This window comes from Mauremys reevesii, linkage group 1, assembly GCF_016161935.1.
Source record: "Mauremys reevesii isolate NIE-2019 linkage group 1, ASM1616193v1, whole genome shotgun sequence".
Taxonomy (NCBI): Eukaryota; Metazoa; Chordata; order Testudines; family Geoemydidae; genus Mauremys; species Mauremys reevesii.
In genome coordinates, this window is record NC_052623.1 from 125,910,699 (window position 1) to 125,926,630 (window position 15,932).

Here is a 15,932-nt window from a genome sequence, read left to right on the forward strand (position 1 = left end):
GATTATGGAAATGTACATGCAACTTTAGTTGTCCTGAAGATCTTGGCAAGTTGCCAACACTGTCCTTGAACTGGCAACTTGGGCACTCTGGAAGAATGATATATCCAGTCTGTTTTCACACATTCACATTCCATAGTTTTAAATCTATTAAGCACATATTTCTTCCTTTTATGTTGATATTTTAGTGTTATTGTATAATACGCTGTGTGTGTGTGGCTGTACGATATACTGTGATTTTATGCATTTATTTTAAACTGATATTAAAAGAATGTATATTTAAACTCAACATTCACTTAGCCAGCTTGATCTATTCCAGCAGCCAAAGAAGGGCAACTGTTAGCATTGCTATTGCCATCAATTCTAATGGCTTTCTGGAAGCCAAGGTGGTCTATTACAGACAAGTCTGATAAATATAGCACCCACCCAAACACTTCACAGCAGGCAGTGTGGCTTTTCCAGCTACTCCACTCCTGCAGTGTTTCAACCATTCTGTGACTGATACTTCAGTTTTCTTAGTGCTAAGGTAGTCATACACACGGAAATCATGGCTGGCACAACCCGAAAACAAATTTGCTCCACTCGCATGCCGTTGGGAGATCCACAACATAATTGTGTGCCAAATGGATGGTGACTCTCCTTTCATAGGAATATGTTCAAAATTATGTATCTGTACTAAATTAACCTTTATACCAGGTCTGTAAATGTTAAATAATATCACGTACATATTTTTTTTCAGTTGATTGCATTTTCCTTTTGTCTCTTAAATAAACTGTGTCCAATGTTGAAAATTTACTGTTGTTTCAAATGGAGATAATTACCCAAAACAGACACGAACAACTGAAATAAAGTCTGCTCAGAAACTGAAGTTCTCCCTGCAGTTTTACCTCCAAAACAAATGCAGAGAAATAAACTACTGCATACCTCTTTTTTATCAACTATGATGAAATATTTGTCCTAGCTAAATTAATTCAGAGAAAAGAGACTCATACAAGGAGGAAAGATTATCCTGTGGTTATGACATAAGTCCATGAGACCAGAGATCTGGCTCTGTTCCCAGCTCTGCCAATGGCTTACAGCGTGACTTTGTAAAGTTAACTAACTTCTCTGTATTTCAGTTTCCTAATTTGTGACATGGGGACTGTCATCATTCCAGGCTGACCTGGTGTGCCCCTTTGCAGGTAGGCATAGGGTTACAGGTGAGCCCTTACTAGATTTTCCCATCCCCTAGGGTATCAACAAGATGAAACAGACCATTAGATGCTAAAGAGCACCTCCCTGGGGAGGGTCTCGTTTCTTAACAGAAAAGCCAAAACAGAATATAAACAAAACTTTCACTCCGGCATCTCATTTGGGTGACTAAGTCATTCCGAGCCCTTCTGTCTCCTCACCTAAGTCTAGGGCTTGTTTCCACCCAGGCTCTTCCCCCAAGATTGTCTCTGCCCCTGCTGTTAGGCCTACTGCCCCTATTGGAGTAAGACCCTTCTCTGGATTCAGAGGTGCGGGGAGGTCCAACCACTGCAACTCTTCTCTAGGACAGCAGCGATCCTTGCCAGGGCAGCATTTGGGAGACTCCTGGCTGAGACCAGACCCTCTTATATGCCTGCTGACTGCAGCCCTCCTCTCCAGGAACACCTCTCACAGACTCCCCATGCTGGTGGGTTCCCCAGAGAGCTCACCCTCTATGCTCCCTGCCCAGCCCTCTGGCTCAGGCCTCTTCTGGGAGCTCCTCTCCACAGGAGCGTTCTGTCTCCCTTCAGAGTTTCCCTCTAACTGAGCTTGGATAACCTTTATTAGGTCCAGCTGCTTGGTTGCTAATTAGCCACCTGAGGCAGTTAATGATCCCCATGTAGGGCCTTCACATAAGACAGTCTCAAGCAGACTAGGCCCTAATTCCCCATAAAAGGCAGCTTCCCCATGACAGGGACTCAACAAAATTCCCAAAGACTTAGAGAGGGTCAATTAATTGATGTTAGTATGCCACACTGAGATCCCTGATGGAAACTGCTATAGAACTATTATATTATTTACAATTTTCAGCTGTGATAAAATCTTTGTATTACTTCAGGCTTTTACTTATTACAACCCTGTGTACACAACAATGACAAAAAATGTAGGCACTTAAAAGCCTAAGTCCCAATGACTTTCAACAGCAATTAAGTGCTTCAAGAGACAAGATGGGTGAGGTATTGGACGAACTTCTATTGGTAAAAGAGACAAGTTTTTGAGCTACACAGAGTTCTTCTGATTTGGGAAAAGTACTCAGTGTCACAGCTAAATATGACATGGAACAGACTGTTAAGCCTAAATGCTTAAGTCACTTTTGAAAATGCGACATAGGAGCTTTTGAAAGTTTCACCCTAGGTCACCCTATATAAAATTAGAACATTCATAATCTTCTGCTCTGAGCCATATTGATTGATTTGGCTTTCTAACCTGTGAGAATCTGCAGTCAGATAATCTCTCTAAAATCTCAGGTTCACTGTGGTGGTCTTGTGTTTTGGCAGCTTGCTCTTTGATTAAATGAGAAGGTATATATTTAGAGTGATGACTAAGACTGCCAATAAGAACCAACTAGTGCAAATTAATATTGACCTAGGAACTGACCTGAAACTACTATTGATTTAATATAAACCACTGAACAGCCAGATGGCAAATCCCTTTTTTTTTTTTTTTGTTAAGTGGTTTCGAGGTGAAAAGCTCAGTGTACTATCTCCACTCCCCTAAGACATCAAATCCTCCTACCAAACTGTTACCAAAATACGCTTCATGTTCGTAACACATAACTGACATTAACAAAAAACAAAAACAAAGAGGCGAGGTTACAGATGGAAGAAAAGACACTCAGAATGCTCTACTTGTCAATTAACAGTTTCTCATCAAAGACAACCATACATCATGAGTGCCTCTATTAAGTCAGTGGGAGTTTTGCCATTGACTTTAATGTGGCCAAGATTTCAACCTATGTCTTTAATTTGGATGATGGAATATTTTTCCTCTACAGAATAAATTAGATGATATACACACAGAGCTCTGAAGACCTAACTGTATATTAACTGTTTAAGTATTAGTAAATGCTCTCTAAGCCAAAAGTAGCCTCTGTAGTGGCTGGTCTACATATCCTCCATAAGAATTCTATGCTTCATAATCAGATAAAGCTAATCATGATTCTTAAGGTAATATTCTCCCATTTGGGAGTTATGAAATATTATATGGCCTTCCAATGTTTCCTCCTCCTCCAGAGCCATCTCTCCATAACCTGATGGCAGTATGTCCTATATGGCTATTTGACTCTTGAATGAAGTCAAGAGACATCATTCTGCATGCTCTCAAACATTCTGGCTGACATAAAGTCAGTCATTTTTTGCAGTTAGGTATTTTTCTAGCTGACTGTTCCTTTCCCAGTGCCAGCCAGAAGGAGCCGTTTACAATATCCACTGGCCTATATCTCATTACTGATATGAAAACAGAGGTCTGTGGGTACATAAAATCAGATGTTCCTGATCCTGCTTTAGGAACTGACCGGTTAACCGGAAGGGCATGACAGGAGACCATACACAACCTGAAGAGTGTGTGTGTGTGTTTCATTACTTATCAGAAAATCTACCAAATCAAAAAAGGTAGACTGTTTTGTTATGGATTTTTAAAATACTTTGCTGATTTAAGGACGGGTTGGTAATCTTAATAGCAGTCACAGTGGGAGTTAATACCTGTTTTATTGCAGAGCTGTGAGAAGCTAAAGAAGAGAATGTGGTTGGGCGTGCTGGATGATGAAAAGGGGAACTCAATGGCCTGATCTGTCCTCACTTCTCAGTTGGCTCCATTACTTGCAGATAGAGAGCATTTTATTTTTAAGGGTTCTGCAACAGGTCAATCTTCCAGGTAAACAAATTTAGCCTTGGAATCTATAAATCTATGAAAGTTCATCTCCAGCAGAGCATTCAGAATCTTGCCTAATAATCCAAAGATGGCAGATATTTTTTTGCTGGACCCCAAATGCCCTACCACCATCATACATCAAATATTTTAAGTTCAGTGCTGCAGGAAACATACACAACAGGCATACACATAGGGACCATCATTCAAAGTAGTAGTAAAGAATAGAATAAATCTAAGGTGATGTACAGTTCTGCTTTCCCCCACACACTGTTCAATAACTGCTTGGAAGTGAATATTCTAATTAAAATCACTATTTGTGGCAACACTCAGTTTAACTTTTAAATTTTCCATATAAAGAAAGATTAATTCTCATTTTTCCTTCATGTTTTAGAAGCACACATTTTACAATAGCAATCATTACCTTGGGACCGAACGTTTAGCACTTCTGAGCTGTATTTTCTCTGTCTATAATTAGCTATATTATATTATATTAAGTGGACAAATCACTTAAATCAATCTCTCTCACTTTCCTCCATCTGTAAAAACTGATATAACAATACTTACAGCACCTAACAGTGGTAGTGTGATAATTAATTCATGTGTGGACAGTACTTTGAAAATGAGATGTCCTAAGTAAAATTAGATAATGAACAGTAACCACACAAGAATGAAACATACCTAGGTGGTTCACTGAATCAGTTATAATTCTAAATACAGTACATAAGATTTGCAACCTCTTCTGGATTAATACTCATCTAATTGTACCATGAAATGAAAAATATTCTTCACATAAAGCTTGCACTTTGTCTCTCTTCTTACTTGAAAAATGCTGCAAAATTAGAGTGATAATTCATCTCCTCTATTTAAAATACTTTCTAGTGACTTGTTAAGGCACTGTTATTACAAAGCTATGGGCTGGGACAGGGTATTCAGAAAAATTACCACCTATTCCTTCCCATGAACTTTTTAGGATATCAGTGTGACACTATGCCCCATATTCTTCATAGAGATATGGTTATGATAGGATTATGATATAACTAAGATATGTTTTATGCAAGATGGGTCATTTGCGATATCATTGGAAAGGTTATGATTTACTGAATATGATGATCCTATTTGTATGCATGTATCATTTTTGTATCTGAAGTTAGGAATATCGTCTATGCGTCTTTTACACGTGTTTACACCTGGGAAATGTCCACTACACAGAATGCAATCAGTCTACATGGCCAGGTGGGAAGGGCCATTAGGGAGAACAATAGGTCTTTGAAGATGCTAAACTCCCACCAGGGAGACTTCTTGGGGATACTGCAAACAGCCTCGGAGTTATGGCTGCAGAGACATGTGACCAAGTCACCTGGTACTGGACTCCATGATGATACTAGTGTTTTTCCACTGACTGGGTGTGGGGATGGGAATCACACTGGGAGACAAAGGATTCCCACCATATGCAAAAACTATTTAAGGCAGGGGAGTGACATCATCAAGGAGTGCTGGAAATACCTGAGAACAAAAAGACTGGACTAGGGGAAAAGGGCTGAGCCCAGGCGAGAGGGTTGTCTAGCCTGTGAAAGAAATATCTGGAGTTTTAAGCTGCAAGCAAATGCAGCTTGCCTTCAAGAATTTCTGCAAGCTGCCTAAAACATTTAGGGTGAGAATTTGCTATTTATAACCAACTTCTTTAGTATATTAAGCTTAGATTGTATGTTTATTTTATTTGCTAGATAATCTGCTTTGATCTGTTTGCTATCCCTTATAATCGCTTAAAACCTATTTTTTGTAGTTAGTAAACTTGCGTTTGCTTTGTCTAAAACCAGTGTGTGTGGAAATCATAACATGGGATAGAAAGCTGTGTATATTCCCCTCCACAATGAGGGAGGGGGCGAATTTCATGAGCTTATGCTGTACTGTTCTCTGTGCAGCACAAGACGGTATAATTTTGGGTTCACACTCCAGAGGGCGGGGTGTGCACCTGAGTACTGGACAGTTCCTTAGCTGAGCCTTCCCATGCAGAGCTTATCTCAGCATTTGTGTGTACAGCTGCAGCCGGGTGTGTCCCTACCTGTATGCGTGCTGGTAAAGTGCAGTCTGAAGCCTGGGAGAAGGCTTGGCAGGCTGCATAGCAATACAGTTAAAAGGGAACCCAGGCTGGTGGGTCAGGTGGGCTCAGTGGTACCCCAGTTCCAGGCGGCATCCCAAAGGGGGGCAGGGGCGGGGCGAGGAAAATCTGTCACAATCAGGATCTAGGAAGTGCAGTTTATTTTGTAAAGTGTTTTTAAAAAAGCTAGTGCTGCTGCTGCAATAAGAATATAGACGCCGTTATTTATTTATACTGCTAAATTTAGGAATTACTTCTTTCTTACTATCCATTTAATAAAAGCCTCGTATTAATTCCTATACACACACATTCCATAAGCAAAACACAAAATGAGTGTCAGTCTAAAAATCAAACAAATAAAAGGAAAGGTGACTTCATGGAGTTATAATGGAAGTGTCAACCTAGGAATTTACTGCCCTTGTGATAGGTTAAATTATTCTGGCTGGATATTAAAGAAGAAAGATAACTTTGTGACCAGTAATAAAATGTTTATTGCTAAGAACAGGTAATCAATTCCCACGCTTGCAAGGATGAGAAAGGATGTTATACCCCCAATACACAATATTACAGAGATCAGCATGTGAGTAGTTCTATTAAAGTCAATAAAACTACTCACTTAAAAGTTATGTGCATACACATAAGCATTTGTAGGATGGGGCATTTTGGGTATCAGATGCTGTCTCACGCATAAGGCACAGGATGAGGAGTCAGGAGTGCTACACACTCACTGTTGTAACCTTGTTTAAAGCCATCATCATCTACCTGTTTCTGTTAGCTGTTTTTTTTAAACAGTTTAATATCTGAGATTTTGAGAGAGAGTCCTTATGTTTATTTTGAAGTCTGATTACAGTCAAGGGGCAGCTTTTCCTACTTGTTTCATCTCATTCTGTAACCACCACCACAGAAATTGCAATGAAAGAGCAGCTGCTTTCAGTGTGGGCTCATGTTCCCTCTCTCTGTGGTTGACAAAAATTCCACTGCTCATTTTCTGTTCAGTTCTCCTCTGCTGCTGTGGAGAATTATGCAATCTAAGTTTGACATGAGAACTAATTTTTAACAACATTAGATACGGCCAAACACCAAACCACAAAGTTTACACTGTCTTGCAAATATTACTGCACCTTCCACTCAAAATCCAAGAGCAAATTAGATTTAAAATATTCTCAAGAAGCATATACACTAAATACTTAAGCATATTAATGGTAAATTTCATAACCAATCATTTCTGTACTGTAACATTTTTCAAAAAAGTTCTGTCATCAAGTGTATAAAAACCACGAATATAGGGTAATAAAATCTAACCTTTGATCCATGGAGATATTGGGGCTGTGCATTAGGTTGCTTATCTCTCTGAAACTCCTGAGAAAAGGGTAACACAGTACGAACAAATCTACAAAAGCAAAATATAGACATAGTTAGTTACACTGGCACACCTAATATACCTAAATCATGCTTCTTCTGCCCACACACAAAATCAAATCGCCATTCTAATCCTACAGTCCAAGTCAGGTAAGGGGCAGCATACAGTTGCACTGCCACAGGAACAGGGCAGAAACCAGATTACAATCCATGTCTTTTTACTGCTGCATCTTACTGCCCATTTTGTGCTGGCTCCAAGGTGCCCATCAGCACACCGAAGGACATTTCTCTGGCACCTGCATTGGAGAAGAATTAGCAGCCCAATGTTAGCTGCTCTCCCTCTTTCTCCATGTAGGTGCTAATGATACAGGTAGCCCACAAAGGAGAGAAAGGGATTTCCTCCTACCCATCTTCCTTTATCCACAGGGAAAATCTGTGTGTGGAATAAAATCTTTTTTTTTTTTAAACATATGCACAGTGTGCTGAGGTACTGTGTTTTTATTAGTGAAGGCCAAATAGAAAAGTGCTCCTTCCACTTGGAACGGAAGGTGGCAAAGTTTTTTTTGGTGCTTTATAGATCCTGCAGAAGATCATTTCACAATCTTGGACCAGCACCAAGAAAGCTGCCTCCTGTACAAACAAGCTTTACCCTGGTGGCGGACAATTTCATTGCACAAGAAAAATGTACCTATAATAGACACACTCCTGTCAGAAAGTGCAGTGATACATCTGGTATGTTTGCCATACCGATTCTGTGTCAGTGCACAAGTAACTCTTGTTCTCCATGTTCAAATCACCCACCTGGCTTCTTTAAAATACTGCCACTCCTTAATGTTTTTTACTTAATGTTTTTTTAAGAAGATCTTCACCATCAGATGCAGCGTGTGTTGCTACCAGAGAGTTTAAAACAGATCAGAATACTAATTCTGTCAAGATTAGTGTATGGCAAGTACCATCATACTTTTAATTCCAGTGTTCACTGAAGTAAGCCTTGCTTTGTACGCCATTAAAAATGCATATGCGTGGGAAACAAGTGATCTGAACATGCCTCAAATTCTATACATAGCTAAAAAGTATGACTAAATGGATGTCTGCAAATCTGAATTCTCTCCCAATGCTATTTTTTCCTGAATATAATGCTGGTACTGAATTCAGAAAAATAGCATTTGCAGAGAATTCAGATTTGCAGACATCCATTTAGTCACGCTTTTCAGACAGATATAGAATCTGATATGTGCTCAGGCCACTTGTTTCCCAGGCACATACAATTGTAATGGTACACAAAGAAAGCTATTTCCTTCAATGAACCTGATACAGTGGTCCAGGTATATATAGACCAGAAAAAAGGGTTTCCACATGTGAAGACAGAGTTGTCAGTTGTCCAGGTTTTCCAAGATGGTCCCTCTTTTGAGGTAGCTATCCTAGAAAATCTAAAGAGCACTCTGTACACACTGCCAACTGTTCAGTTTTGTAGGCTCAGGATCATCCCGGATGTTCCGGGGTTTTCTGTACCTCAGAGGTGGCAATCCTATGCGAAGAATAGAGAAGCCACCGAGTAATTAACAGTACACAATCAAAACTTGTGAGGCCAAAGTTAAAAGAAAAAAAAAAGAGAGAGAAGAAAAAATGTAATAAGCTGAGGAAATCAAGAGGAACAAAGAAATATTTAAATATATTATAGGCAAAAGGAAAACCAGTGGAAGTAGTGTCTACAAGGAGCTATTTGTCACAGTAGTCTGTTGAATTTAGAGTGAGTAAGGCCCAGAATCTGTACATACTTGCTTAAAAGCAATCCTTACTCTGGTAAGAAATCTACGGTGGGGCCCTCAATAGAATTTTGCATAAGAGGACTTGTTTTCATGACCAACGGTTTGCAGAATTTGACTTTTGATATTTGCTGAAAGTTTACCTTTTATTTAACTTTTGCAAGATTTTAATTTTAGCATGCTACTGCAATTTTATTAATTTCTACTACTCTGCAATAACAATCCTGCAAATAGAAATGCATGTATGTAACATGTATCAGAGGGGTAGCCGTGTTAGTCTGGATCTGTAAAAGCAGCAAAGAATCCTGTGGCACCTTATAGACTAACAGACGTTTTGGAGCATGAGCTTTCGTGGGTGAATACTTGCATCCGACGAAGTGGGTATTCACCCACGAAAGCTCATGCTCCAAAACGTCTGTTAGTCTATAAGGTGCCACAGGATTCTTTGCTACATGTATGTAACATGTAGCATGAGTACAGAGACAAATGTGTGTGTTTGAAGCACAAGTGGCTTAAATTTTTGAAGTTACCAAAGGGGATTTTGAAGAAACTAGGCAAATGGCACACAAACCTTTAAATATGTGCGGAAAGAAATACTGGCCATACTAACAATTCACTGGTTGGATAGTTGGCATATTCCATCCCATAACATTTTTTAAAACAAAAATTAACTAGGATTCAGAGTAGCAGCCGTGTTAGTCTGTATCCGCAAAAAGAACAAGAGTACTTGTGGCACCGTTAGTCTTTAAGGTGCCACAAGTACTCCTGTTCTTTTTTTAGGAAAATAAAGATTCAGAAAAGAATGTTCTTAAAATACACACTGTAAACCAAAATGAACGATGCTACAAATACAGTTAGAAGCTGAATGTGCAAAAGAATGTGCCAAAATTTGTTTCTAGCCACAACTGAGGCATACATTAAAAGGTATTTATTATCCAGCTAAAGATAAAAACATCCATGCTGATAGAACAACAACAATGTGCATGCAAACTGTAGAATACAGAAAAACAACCTCAGTTTGCAATTACTGTATATACTTGATCATAAGCCGGTTCGTTTATAAGCCAAGCTCACGCCCGCCCCCCCCCGCCCCGCCCAAGATGGATAAGTAAAAATGGAAACATTTTATAACCCAGGGGTCAGCAAACTTTGGCTCCCAGGCCATCAAGATAAGCCATTGTGGGGCCAAAATGGTTTGTTTAACTCGAGCATTCGAAGGCACAGAGGTAAACCTACGTAAACAAAGTGTCCCGGCGCGCCAGCTGCTTACCCTGACGGGCCGGGACACCAACTGGTGGGGAAATGTTTTTGCGGGGGGAGAAGCTGGAGGTCAGGGGAGTAACCCCTGTGACCACCCCCCACATGACCCCCCTTCCTAGCCCAGGACCCTCACACTATCCCCATCCATCCCTTCTCACCTTATCTGGGGAGGGCCAGGGGAGGATGTCTCTGGCCTGGCTAGAGCTGCTCGGCAGGCTGGGCAGCGTGGCTGCAGCCTGCTCCAGTGGGCCAGACCGGGTGGCGCGGCCGCAGCATGTTCCAGCGGGGTGGGCCAAGTGGCACAGCTGCAGCGTGCTCTGGCGGTGCGGCCACAGCCTGCTCTGGGGGGTGGGTCCGAGAGGCACGGCTGCAGCCTGCCAGCCCCAGAGCTGCAGCTGCTTCGGAGTCTGGGGGGAGAGCAGCGTGGCCAGAAGTGGAGAGACTTCCCTTCTGGCTCTGCTGCCTCTCCTTGCTCCCTCTGTTGGGGGGGAGAGTCTGTGTCCCACCTCTCCCTCTCTATACCTGTTCATAAGCCGACTTCCCTTTTTTACTAAAAAAATTGGCTTATGAATGAGTATATTTGGTATTTCCTTTATGCTTAGAAGGTTAATTTTTTTATAACTTGAACTCTCTTAGTGGATCTTATAACATCATAGGTTTTTTGTATTTTATAAAACTGCACAAAAATAAGTATACTAAAAGTTTCAGTTGTTTGTTAAGATTTTAACATCTTTCCAAGCTATCTGCATTTGTTAAAATTCAGTAACTGCTTGCCTTTAGCTGCTTCTGAGGAAGAAAAGATCACTTAGGTATATGGCTTTTGATACAATATATCTATTATCTTATATAAAATCGCCTTTCATTTGGATTTCCCGGATTTATTAGTTTTTCCATTCTCTTGTATAATTGAAATGAACTTATTTAGAAACTTCCTCTTGAGATTATTTGTTCTTTACAGAGATTTTTCATTAATGGAGTTTATCAGGGATGTTGTAAACACTTGACGGGATCACTCAAAGTAATCCTAGACATATGACAGTGCTTGAGATTGCTCTTTTCTCCCCTCACCCCGCCCCTGTTACCCTTAAACTGACACTCATTTTCATGCTCAGTGAAAACTTATACAAGTGAAAGAAAGGAGAGGAGTAGCACCTATACCCTGTCACTAAAGATAAAATGGATTTGCAGTGCATGGACATACTGTGCAAGATTTACTGGGCTATCAACAATTTCCTTGAGAAACTTCAATTACTTTTCACAAAACAGTCAATGCTCAGTCAAGGTCTATTCAGCTGTAAATGGACTTCAGAAGTCATAGTGAATAATTAGAGATAGCCCAGAGCTGCAGAGTTGTACCCGTTCACATGTTGATCCATGGTTTTTACTCAGACCCATCTCTATTGTTAATTTTAAGTGTTAGGGATAGAAGTAATTACAATGTCTTCAGGTGACTGGGGAAAGAAGAGAGCCATTCAGACTTCCATTGTACTTGGAGCAGAGCACAGAGCAAATAGGTCAGTACTTGCCTTAGAATCCAGTCTTAGTAGAAGTTCACATGAATCACAGTTGTTGATATGAGCTAACATGCATCTTTGTTCAGGCTCTTCATTAGATACTGTCCTAAAGTTCTCTCACATTCAGCCCACTTGTTCAATTTCTCCCTTTCAGAAAAGTTAGCAAGGTGCTGCGGTGAAAAGTCTGGAGGCAGAGACTTGTGTTGTATATGGTCCCAAGAGATGGGTGGGAAGGAGGTGGGGCGGGGGGATTGTACTGGATCATCCTTGTCAATCTTTGTTACCTTCTGGCCAAGGAAGATTTGAAGAAGCCAGAAGGTAACAAAGATGAACAGATCTTCAGTATCTTTGGCTGATTCGTATTATCCATTTTGAGACTGTGCATTACAACTTCCATCCTTCAATCCCAAGGACTGCACTGAATTCTTTAGAACCTACCAACATCATCTGTAATTCTTAAATATAAAGAAAAATCTTCTTTAAAAAATTCCTTGCAAGTGTTATGCTCTCAGTTTTCTTTTCAAATAGAAATGTTGAAATCTGAATGGTTTGAATAAAAGAGGTGGAAGAATGAGGCCTTTAAGACTGGCAATTATTTGGACAGATTCTCTTCCCCTCACTTTCTGATAAAAAGGAAAAGTTACTTTGGTGAATAACTGCGCTGCACTACTCTGTGTATGTTTTGGCATGCTCCAAGATAACAAGTTCTTGTTAGATTTATTCTGTGTTGATGACTGTCCAGAAATTTATCCATTTTCATCAGTACAGTTCTAAGCAATCACAACAAAGTTGATCACAGAGATCAAAAACCTGTTGGTTGGTTTACCAGTGCATTTAAAATAATGACTGATAAATACAACACTGGTCTGGAAATAATCATATCACTTTAAAATAATCTCATACCAATGAGAGACCAATGTGAGGGAGTTTGCAACAGTCAACTCACAGGACAACAGGCACCACCTAAACTGATACCAATTTAAATAAAAACACTATAGAAAAAAAGTCTCTATTAACCAGTGGTCAATTCCAGCTCTTTGCGAGTTTTACTGAACTGAAGGCTATACACTAAGGCTATGTCTACCCTATGGAGCCTGTGCTAGCATAGATATATTGACATAGCCCTCTAGTGTAGATGCAGTTTACACTGACAGAAGAGGCTTTGTCGGTATGGGAACACCATCTCCCCGAACAATGGTAGCTATGTGGACAGAAGCCCTCTCATGTCGACAGAGCTATGTTAATAAAACCCTGGCATAGATTCAGCTATGTCCATGTTTTTTTCATGCCACTGACCACTGCAGCTATACCAATGTAACTTTTAATTGTAGAGCAGAGGTTGGCAACCTTTCAGAAGTGGTGTGCCATTTATTCACTCTAATTTAAGGTTTCGCGTGCCAGTAATACATTTTAACATTTTTAGAAGGTCTCTTTCTATAAGTCTATAATATATAACTAAACTATTGTTGTATGTAAAGTATAAAAGGTTTTTAAAATGTTTAAGAAGCTTCACTTAAAATTAAATTAAAATGCAGAGCCCCCCGGACCAGTGGCCAGACCCAGGCAGTGTGAGTGCCACTGAAAATCAGCTCGTGTGCCGCCTTTGGCACGCGTGACACAGGTTGCCTACCCCTGTTGTAGTCCAAGCCCTTAAGATAGTCAAGTATACAGTCACTGCAAAAATCTATGTCAGGTCCCACTCGGACAAGTGAGATTGCCTGAACATAAGGATCAGGGCCTTAGTCTGTTCCTGTAAATTAGCATATGAAAGCTAAAGAATCATGCTTTGAATGAAATATTTAAAGTGACAAAAGTTATGTGTATTTTATTTTTAGACCTACATGAAACTTAGATTTTGTTCCCTGTAGGGGTATGCTAATGGTGTAAGGTCAAGTGGTTAGGGCACTAACCTAGGGCTTGGAAGACCTGGTTTCATTTCTCTGCTCCACCACAAATGTCCGTGTGACCTTGGGCAAGTCACTTAGCCTCTGTGCTTCACTTCCCCAACTATAAAATGGGGATTACAGCACTTCCCTACCTCCCAGTGGGGTTACAAGGATACATTCATTAAAGACTATGAAGCACGTTGAGATCTACCGATGAAAAGTGCCACATAAAAATAGGTGTTATTACTACTATATATTTAGAATTTGGCTGAATACAGAGTAACTCAAAACAGGACCCATCTGAAGTCAAATACAAAGCTGGAGAGTGGATGGAACAATAAACGATAGGCACAAGTAGCATGATTGGTTATTTAATCATTGCAGGATATATTAGTAACTGAACCCTGCAATAGCTTACCTCAAATCTCACCAAACCTGTCAATTAAATATGAGCTTTTCTATTACATTGTGTTAACTTGTGCCACTGTACACAGTGTGGGGAGCACAGCAGACAGCATGCCAACTTTTGACTAAACAGATGCAGTGGTATTTCCACATTGAACCCCTAATCAATCTTTTTATAGTAAAAACATTTTAGCAATTTAGTTTGTTCTGAAAATATTTGGGTTTTATTAAACGTTTGATTTTTAAAAAAATATAAACTCCAGAAAGGACAAAGAACTTCCTCCACATGTCTTTCATTTACATTGCTAACTTAGCTGCTTAAGATAGTAAAGGGAAATATACAAATATCATCACATAAACAAGGTTTATTGACATTGGCACAAAGTAGTTTCAAAGTATACACGGCAAAATGACAGCTGGCCTCCCTGGAGATAAGGGCATATGTTAAACCTTCTAGAGAATTGGGCAGGAAAAGAACCGCAGTGGAAGGGACTAACATTAGGAGAGAAGAAGTGGCCTTCCTCTCCTCTTCTGATGGTGAGCCAGCATGAAAGAGAGAAGATTAAGTAGCCAATACGACACACCTCATAGATAGGGCCCTACCAATTTCCCCGTGAAAACCGATGTCCCCTTGTTCCTAGGAGCCCCCCAGCAAAGGAGGCTCCTAGCTCCAGCTGGGCTGGGGATGGACAAGTCCTATCCCTTCCCTGCACAACCTCTCTGGTGGTGAGGGTGGGAGTGGGGGGAGAAGACCAGACCCACCTCCGGGTGCCTCCCTCTGCTGCAGGATGCTCTGGGACTGGGCAGCAGCCCCCGAGATTCCCGCAGCTGGAGGAGACTTGTGGAGTTGGATCCAATATTCCCTGTGCTGCTGGAAGCGCCCAGCTGGGTTGGGGAGGGACAGGACTTGTTCTTTCCCTGCAGTGCTGCTCTTGGGTATCTCTTCCGGCTGCACATAGCTCTGCACCCCTCCTCCCCACTCGCTTCCTGTCCCCCTCCCTTTGCAGCTGCCTAGGGAGGGGACATTGTACAGGGAACTGCCCCCACTTCCAGGTGCAATTATTAGCTTATTTCAATAAAAACAAAAAGAAAGGTGAGGCACTTGACAGAATTTTTTGATTGACACTTTACAGCAGCAAATCATACTCAGGGCTGAACTCACTGATTGGTAGATTTGGACATTAGGGAAGTTATGTAATGTAGTGATCTCAATTGACCACCTACCAGAAGACACATGCAATTACTGTAAAATGAGTGTCCAAAGTAAATCAAAAACCTCAAAAACTATTATTACTGCAGCGGATCGTGTGAAAGAATTTGGAAGCCAAATTCTACATGCCGATGGTGACAAACTATTTTGTACAAGCTGCAATGTTTCATTGGATCACACATGTCGCCCAACGGTTCAGCAGACACCACCCCTGCAGTTCCCATTGGCCATGATTCCTGGTGCTCTGGGCAGAGGCAGCACACAGAGATGCCTGGCCACATCTCTGCCTAGCAGCTGAGCGAGGGGGATGTCGCCCACTCCCAGGGAGCCTCCCAGGGAAGTGCTGCCCAGAGCCCAGCTCACCCTGTCCCATGCCTCAACCCCCTGCCCCTTCCTACATCCAAACTCTGCTGCTACTGTGGGGTGAAGGGGGGGAGATGCAGAGCCAGGTAGGAAGCCTGCTGGCCCACCAGCGCCCCACCCCCAGCACCAGCGGGCAGGGGCGGCTCTAGACACCAGCGCGCCAAGCAGGCGCTTGGGGCGGCCGTTTCCCGGGGG

At 41.2% G+C, this 15,932-nt stretch overlaps 1 protein-coding gene across 5 annotated transcripts in view; it reads right to left on the minus strand.

The window, feature by feature from the left end:
* The window catches only part of CYFIP1 (cytoplasmic FMR1 interacting protein 1), a 128,380-nt gene that overhangs the window by 38,589 nt on the left and 73,859 nt on the right, over positions 1 to 15,932 (minus strand). For all 5 annotated transcript variants that reach the window (XM_039525704.1, XM_039525732.1, XM_039525711.1 and 2 more), the window contains exon 23: positions 7,277 to 7,364. In XM_039525704.1, coding sequence (XP_039381638.1) covers positions 7,277 to 7,364 — 88 coding nt within the window. The remainder of the gene's footprint in view (positions 1 to 7,276; positions 7,365 to 15,932) is intronic.